The 8,506-nt window shown below is 39.9% G+C and overlaps 1 protein-coding gene across 1 annotated transcript; it reads right to left on the minus strand.

Moving 5' to 3' along the window:
* Positions 1–1,643: 1,643 nt before the first annotated feature.
* Positions 1,644–4,547, minus strand: LOC103421546 (proline dehydrogenase 2, mitochondrial-like). Its single transcript, XM_008359589.4, has 4 exons — positions 3,857–4,547; positions 2,425–3,070; positions 2,085–2,325; positions 1,644–1,993 (listed from the first exon to the last, which is right to left on the minus strand). Exons 1-4 carry the CDS (start codon positions 4,406–4,408, stop codon positions 1,954–1,956), a joined length of 1,479 nt encoding a protein of 492 aa, XP_008357811.1. The 5' UTR covers positions 4,409–4,547; the 3' UTR covers positions 1,644–1,953.
* Positions 4,548–8,506: the final 3,959 nt, after the last annotated feature.

Raw genomic sequence — 8,506 nt, forward strand, 5'->3', positions numbered from 1 at the left:
CCCAAGCCAACAAGGCTTTGTTTTTGCGACGGTCAGGGAGGAACGTCTATTGTCCGCAGCCTTACCTTACTTTGCAAAGAGGTTGTTCCCACGACTCGAACCGTGACCTTTTGGTCATAAAAAAACAACATTTCCATTGTGTCAAGGCTCACCCTTGTATTTATGATATCCACGAGATTATAATTATTGACAACAATAAGAATTGGGTAAATTACATAAAACTACCTCAACTATTGAGTCAGTCACAGTTTCATATCCCGTCTTTAAAAAATTTCAATGTCATACCTTATCTTCGAATTTGTTGCAATGTCATACCTTTTATCAATTGTCCGTCAATTAAATTGTTAAATGCTGACGTGGCTTGAGACTGGACCCACTTTCTATTAAAAAAATTAATAAAATATTAAAAAATAATAATTTACCCTTAAAAAAAAAAAAAAAACCCAAACACCCATCTTCCCCAACCCTTCCCTGCAACCCAAATCCAAAACCACTCCCACCCACGCCAAACCCTAAACCTAAACCCTTAATAATTTACCTTTAAAATAAATAATAAATAACCCAAACACCCATCATCCCCTACCCCTTCCCCTTCCTTGCAACCCAAATCCAAAACCACCCCAAACCCATTTCCCACTCGCGGCAACATCTTCCCCCAGACCCACCTTCTCTTTCTCTGCCACTGCCACGTTATCCTCCTCCTCCTCCTATCCAACCCCCAAACCCAAATCCTCAAGCCCTAATTGCACCCTCATTTGCAAGCACTCGCCGTCGGCCACCCTCGACCTCCTTATCCTCATTCTCGTCCCCTTCTCCAGGACCTTCCTCATCATCTCCTACTTTTCCTACATCTTCAACTCCCCCTTGACCTCCTCATCTTCATTCTCGTCTTCTTCTCCGCCGTGCCGTGTTGCTGTTTCGGGCACGATGCGGATGCTTGATGGCCAAGCTCGAAGGCTTGGGGGTTGGATAGGAGGAGGAGGAGGATGATGTGGCAGTGGGAGAGAATGAGGTGGGTCTGGAGGGGGGGGGGAGATGTTGGTGTGGGTGGGAGTGGTTTTGGATAGTGGAAGGGGTCGGGGAAGATGGGTGTTTGATATTTTTTTTTTTTTAAGGGTAAATTTTTTTTTTAATATTTAATTTTTTTTTAATAGAAAGTGGACCCCGTCTCAAGCCACGTTAGCATTTAATAGAGGAATTGACAGACAACTGACGAAAGGTATGATATTGAAATTTTTTAAAGACGAGGTATGAAACTGTAACTAACCCAATAGTTGAGGTAGTTTCATGTAATTTACCCATAATAATTAAATGAAGGGAATATTTTATGGTTTGGAAACCTGTGACCCCACCGCCCATCCATTGCACATGTTGATCTGAGAAAAGATGTTGATAACCACTGCAAGCCACTCCTAGGTGTCTTTGGTCGCAAGTATTGGGAAATTGAGTCAAGGATGTGCTTTTATATTTGTAGATTTAAGAGAAAATCTTAGATCAGACCGTCTGATCACGTGGCCATTCGGACTATCTTCACAAAATCATGGGATGCCGGTCCCATCCGTGTGAGAGAGGGCAACCTTACCCAAGTTCCTCTTTAGTTACTCCTACTAGTCATTCAAATGTCATCCACACACATTGAGTAATTTGGAGGCAACATAAACATTTTATTCATATTCCTTCAGCTGAAGGAAGCAACACGATTTTAAACACTGTCAATAGGGCCGCGGCGCTTGCGGTGGATTGCCATGGAAGTAGACCTAGGAAGCATGGATCAGTTCCCCTGTAGAGCAACATAATGTAATGGGGAAAGCAGAAACCAAATTTCTTAATTCCTATATGCACATTTTAATTCAACTAACTTACGAGCAAGCCACCACAATTACAGACCATCCTATTTACAAGATTGGCGACGGATCACCAAGCTTGCTGTTCCACAAAGCCGTTACTTTCGCGTTAGATGATTGCTGCTTTAAGTCTCCTCATCAGCTCCTTCCTGTATTCAAACGAAGAGTTCAAACCGCGTTAGAATAAAACTGATCTTTTATGCTGTGAATATGTAAGTTTTTATCCGATTTTGAATTTACCTTGTGAGTTTTCTGTCATGAGATGAAGCAGATAAGAGTCCCCTGTTCTCTTCAGCCCTCCTTAACAGGTAAGGCAGCACCAACTGTATCGGTCCGAATGGCATGTACTTGCTCACTTGAAACCCTGAATTTTTCAGGCCGAAGGAAAGCGATTCTGCCATTCCGTACAGCTGTGCAAATTCGAGCTTCTGGTGCACCTTCCCGACCCCTATTTCATGTGCTTTTGCCATTGCCAGTCTCCCTACATTTGCATTAATAATTGTACGTCAGACATACAGATGCAAAACTCGTAACAATGCAGTTGGCTTTTCTGCAAGTTTAAGGTGTGTGATTTATTTACCTGATTCCATATTATGGGTTGCAAGAACCACTGCGTCAGAGCCATTGGCAATCCTTTCGAGCATGAACGAAGCACAATCATTGTAACACGAGTGCGTATCCTCAATGCAATCGTGGATAGGAGACTTACAGCCCAAGGAAGAAGCTAATTTTCCTTCACTTGACATATAAGCACCCCTCACCACTTTGAACCCCATTGGAACACCCATCTTATCTGCAGCCTTTGTTGCCAGCAACAATCTTTCCTTTGCATCTTTCAAGTAAGCTTGAAGCGTCCCATAAACAATCGGGTGATCATCTTTGTTGTAGATGATTGCAGAGGAGTAGGTCAAGTAATCGATGGCCGGTTGAATTGAAGTGTATTCCGCATCGACGGATAGAGGCACATTGGCTTCTGCGCACTTCTGGGACAGTTTTAGTAGTCTCTGGTGGACTAACTCGAGATCGCGCTCTTCTTCCGGAGTCAAAGGCTCCGGCTTTTCGAGAGTATGGTAGAGAGGGCTCGATTCGGAGAAAATGGGAAACGTATCGCGCTTCCATGGAAGATGGAAAGAAGGATCTTGATGTTGCCATCTCATCAAGTCACTCACTCGCTTAAGCAGGTTCGTAGGGCAAATTGCAGTGATTTTCACAATGATACAGCTCACCTGTTACAAGCCAAAAACATCACTTTCAGTTACCATCACATATAAACTTCATATGGAAGTGGTGAAGAGAAACATATCACATCAAGAATCTGCTTTGTTTGAAAGTGCTTTTTTGATAAGTCACTGCCAGAATCAGAACTCAATTGGAAAATTTGTCCGTAGACAGGTAATCGGCAGCCAGCAACTAGGAAGCCAAGTCAAATGTAAACAGCCCTAGGCCTAGGTGGCAGATTCAACGTCGGACAACCAACATGATGGTGCATGCAAACAACCAACTGGTATAAGTAAGAAAGTAGGACCCGCAATCCTCCATACCTAGATGCATGACATGCCAACTGTATGTACTCAGACTGTTTGATCGCGTGACATGTTGAACAATCTCCTAAAACAACAAGATTCATGTTTTTTGGTCTAATACCATTCAAAACTTTATTAGCAAAAAATGCATGATGAACATGGATCTTTTACGAGGTATTAATCGTTACACATTCTGTTTTAAAATATAAAAATTAAGCTCTAACAGTTAAAATTTGGACTCCGTAACACTAGTCTTTGTAGTAAACATGCTATGTAGGGCCCACGTTACGTTATTATTATCATTATAAGCGTGATTAGTGATGTAATTAGTAAATATGGTTAATGAAATTCACTTTTATGACAACAAAAACAACGTTTTTAATTCGAAAAAAATAGAAAAGAAAAGCAGAATTTTGATACTACCAAAGAAAGAGTCAAGAAATAGAATCTTGAATCTTTGATGTGGGGTGATATGAAGAAACAACTTACCGAAGAAGGTGGCAGGGATTTGGTGGATTCAGCGGTGTCCAAGAACCCTTGCAAGTTCCTGTCACAAGCCTCGTTGTCGCCGGCGTACTCCAAAGCGTAAACCAGCATCCCTCTCAGCCCCGCCTCGTTCAGCTCCATCACCGACTTTCCGGCGGCGACAGCGTCCTCGCCGGCGCAAAAGTGGTCATAAATCGTTGACCGTATCAACCCCAAGATCACGTCTTTGATCAACGGAGTCTGCATGAGCCTAGAACGCATGACCCACATCCCAACATCCACCATCGGCTCCACCGCCACCATGTGGAGGTTCAGCGCCGCCCTCAACAGCCGCGACGTGGAGACCGACGCAAAGAGCTTGTCCGCGTCATCAAAGCTGGAAAGGCTGAGGGTCACGCTGTCGGCGTTGGTGGTGGTGGTGGTAGTGGGGTGTGGTGCTTTTTCGGCGTGGCCAATTGGCTGGGAGATGGCAGAGATGGTGGTGGAGGAGGCGGAGTTAAGCGGCCTGATAGTTTTCAGGAGTTTTGATGCTGCTGGGATTACACGGTTTGCCATTCAACGGTGGGTGGCTTGAGTAACCCTATAGCTCTCTTGTTTCTAATTCTCCCTCTCTAGCTCTCTGTTTCTAATCCTCCTCCTCTCTCTCTCTCTAGCACTCTCTCTCTCTCTCTAGAAATGTCTTTCTCTGTTATGTGGCTAGAACTGTTGGGTTTCAGTTCCTTATATAGACAGTTTCAGAATTTTTACAGCGCGGTGTGAGCTGCTGTCGGGTGAGAAATTTTTTGTTCCGGATACGAGCGATGGTAAATCATATGTCATTATACAATTAAAAGAATATTATTATACAATTAAAAGAAGTGTTTTTAAGAGGTGTATTTACTGAGATTTTGAGAGATTTTAATTCTTTTAATGAATCTATGGGTATTCAATTATGATTTTAAGTGATTGTCAACATGTAATGAATCAAGATTTTAAGATAGTTTATTAAAATCTATAGAAATATGGATATATTAAATTAGGATTTTAAAGAAGTTTATAACAATTGAAGTGTATTTAATTTATTTTAAAGAATTTTAAAAAGTTGATAAATTTGAGGGAATTTGTAAGATTCGTTCACAAATCTCACCTCTGACCTCTCCCTTTGAGATTTTGAAAGAATTGAATCAAGATTTTACATTAAATCTATGCAAATCAATTAAACTCCCTCAAAATCTTGGATTTATAAATCCATTGAAATTCTTCAAAATTTTAATTGAATACATATGTGAATTGTCTATCCAATTATATAATAACATGTGACATACCGTTCCATGTTTCAGCACACTGAAAAATCTAGCTCCACATAATTCTCTTCAAGTTTCTATTCTATTTTATTTTTTCAATTTTGTTTTTTTGTTAGAAATTTTCTCAGATAGAAAGTAGGATATTTTGTTTTTTTTTTTCCGAAAAATTAGGGTCTAGAAAAGTAAGTGTATTGACTTTCCAAATAAGTAGTAGGATTACCAAGAAACTTATCTCGCAATTTAGGTGGTCTTAAATTTAGTTGGATTTATCACCTGCGATCTTCATGCAATGTATATATAAAACTAAACTACCTAATTCCATTCCTCCCTAAAACAACGGAAAATGAACTGAAAAACCTTAAATACTTAACAGCTTCTTCGGCAACAATTCTCAGTTATATAGTGAACTAAAAACATAAAACGAAATACGTTTTGGAAAAATTTAGAAGCCGGAGGCTTGTACGCTAACTACCTTTTTTTTTTTCTAATTAAAAACAAGCTATAACTGTAACAGCCCGTCCCTAAAAATGATGATTTTATAATTTTAATACGTGAGCTATGAAGATGCCCTTCGAGGCAAAGTGTTCACTTGTGTTGACTACCGGGTCGTGTCATGTGAGACTCATTTTCTGGGTGATTCTCGTGTTACTCGTCGCTACGTACGTGTGGGCGAAAACGGGACGTGATTTGGAGCTATAACGAAAGAGTTATTAATATTTAAAGTTAAGGATATTTTAGTTAATTAATTAATTTTGGATTTTGTTGAGGGGAAAATCTGGAGTGTCACGTGGGTGTCCCAGATTAAAGGAAATGAGGAATGGATGGTGGAGATGTAAAGGAAAGAAGATAAAAGAAAAAAATGAGAGGAAGTGTGTGACTAATAGGGAGAAGAGAGAGTTAGGATGGCCCAATTAGAAACAAAGGAAAGGAGGGAAAAGGAGAGAAGAGGGGAGCGGGGGATTCGTCAACCCGGTTCCATTTTTCGACACGACCCGGTCCTTTTCATCTTCTCCGGTGGTTTTTCGTCGGTTTTTCCGGCGAACCACGTTATCTAACCCCTTGGAAAATGTTCCACGACCTTCCCTTTACCCATTACATCCCAAAATTGTAGAAAATTAGCCATGAAGGTATGAAGACCGAATCGGTGGGTGCGGGAAACCTTTACCGTCGATTCTCCTATTATTGAAATGATTTTCACCAATTACCACCACCTATAGCATCCTCATGAGGTCTAGAATAAAGCCCAAACAAGTTTTGGGACGTCGGAGTTCGTTCGAGCTCGAATGGAGCACACCTAAATTCAAGGGTTTTGTACTGTTCGTGGTGATTTGAGGTGTTTCTCGGCCCAATTAGCCTTAGTAGTAGGTATAAATCAATTCCTCATGTTTTGTAGATGAATTCTCATGTTTGGATCATTTAATTTGGTGGAGAAATGAGATAGTTATAACGATTTTAAGGTTGCCCAGTTTCCGGCGACCTCCACCACTTTCAGAGTGTTTTTCGGCTAAACCACGGAAATTTAGCCATCGTGTAAGGTACCAATCTCTTCGTCTCGTCGAGAACTATGATTTCCATTTTTTAATCACCTGTTTTCATTGAGTATTGACAAAGTTATGGACATTGAAATGTTGCCATCTTTCAGACCATTTTCCGACCACCTCCAGCTACCATTTGGACTCCAAGCTGGTATAATTTTGTTCTACATTTCTCTAGCTTTGATTTGGTGTATTATGGGTTGAATTTGGTTGAAAAACAAGTGAGATATGGAGTTTCAAAGATCGCCTAGGAAATCTGCAAAATCCGGCAAAGTTCCACTAAGGTCCACCACTTGATTAGGATAGTAATCAACGATCCGACCATTGGATCATCACCAAACTTTAATACATTATAGTACGTAATATTTGAGAACCATAGAAACTTACGGATCGGGAATCCAACTTACGGGTCTTCCCGAATTGGATTTGTAAGTTTATAAAATAAATGTTAACCGCCACTTGGTTTTGGGCAATTGGCAGAGATCCGACCGTTGGATCGTAATGAAATTTTAGTATGTTATTCTAGAAGAATAATGTGGATCTTTAGAAGTTGCGGATTGGAAATCTGATTTGTGGATCTTTCGGATCGAGTTATACAGGGTTGTTGACTCTTGGTCAATAGGTCTCAAATTATTCTTGAAGGTCCTTGAGGACATGAATATGTCGTACAGGTCACTAAAAGTGATTCCGACTTATATGCTAGCCATGATTGATGAGATATATGATGAGATATGTGATGAAATGCTAGCATAAATGTGATGATATATGATGAGATGCTAGAATATATTTATGATGAGATATGTGATGAAATGCTAGCATATATTTATGATGAGATATGTGATGAAATGCTAGTATAAATGTGATGATATATGATGATGAAATGCTAGCATATATTTATGATGAGATATGTTATGAAATGCTAGCATATATGGTATGAAATATTGATTCAACCGTACATGATGGGTGGATCCGGCTAACATGCCATTTCCTATTGGTTTAATTCACCTGGGTTACTCATTCATGTTAAGATAATTGACATAGCATAACCGTAAGACTATCATTTTGGTTATGGTCTTGATTTATAGTCACGCCTGTTATTTTCTGGGAAATTAAGCAAGTATTGCGACGAGGGGCTACTATCTTTGGTAGTTGGAATTGGTTTGAAGAGTTTTGTTTCACTCACTCACATTTTCTGTTTTTGTACCCCTCCAGGTTCTAGTAGCAAAGTTCTGTATCGACGAGGATTCGTGGCACTTCCCAGTGTATGTGGCTTCTTATGATGGTATAATCATTATCTTACCTTACTAGACTTTACTTATGCTTTGTATCATGCGTGAAATGGGTTCAGACCCGCTCACTGCGCGCTCGTGTACTTAGGCACTTTTAGATTTTAATTTATTCACATTTTATACATTATCACACTTTATGGCTTCGTCACCTTCCAGATGTCGGCCAACACGGCTCGATTCGGGGCCTGGTGAACATTCCGCGTCGGGATGTGTCAATAACAGGAGCTTCACCTTTCTCTCGAAAAAGAGAGAAAGAGGAGGAGAGGACAAAGGAGATGATTTTTTTTTTAAAATTTTGTCACCTTTGTATTATAAAATGATATTCTAATTAAATTATTTTAGAGAAAATCAAAACTCAAATGCAAAGATATGGATACACTATGTCAGCGCATGAGATTTCTCAAAATTTGTTATATATAGCAAAAATCACATGAGCTAAGTTATGAGAAGTAGAGGGATTAAGCCAACTGGCCTAACTGATTTTTATATTCAATTATTCTTTTTTCTTAACCACGTTGTTCATATTTTGTTCAATTATTGTTGTTA

The sequence above is a fragment of the Malus domestica genome, chromosome 09, assembly GCF_042453785.1.
Source record: "Malus domestica chromosome 09, GDT2T_hap1".
In the NCBI taxonomy this organism is placed as follows: domain Eukaryota; kingdom Viridiplantae; phylum Streptophyta; class Magnoliopsida; order Rosales; family Rosaceae; genus Malus; species Malus domestica.

What these genes read in the sequence shown, in the direction of transcription:
- LOC103421546 (XM_008359589.4), bottom strand. Translation starts at nt 4,408, where the DNA reads ATGGCAAACCGTGTAATCCCAGCAGCATCAAAACTCCTGAAAACTATC. An exon ending in AATCCCTGCCACCTTCTTCG is followed by an intron (nt 3,071 to 3,856) that starts GTAAGTTGTTTC and finishes GGCTTGTAACAG; the next exon opens with GTGAGCTGTATCATTGTGAA. An exon ending in CATGACAGAAAACTCACAAG is followed by an intron (nt 1,994 to 2,084) that starts GTAAATTCAAAA and finishes GTTTGAATACAG; the next exon opens with GAAGGAGCTGATGAGGAGAC.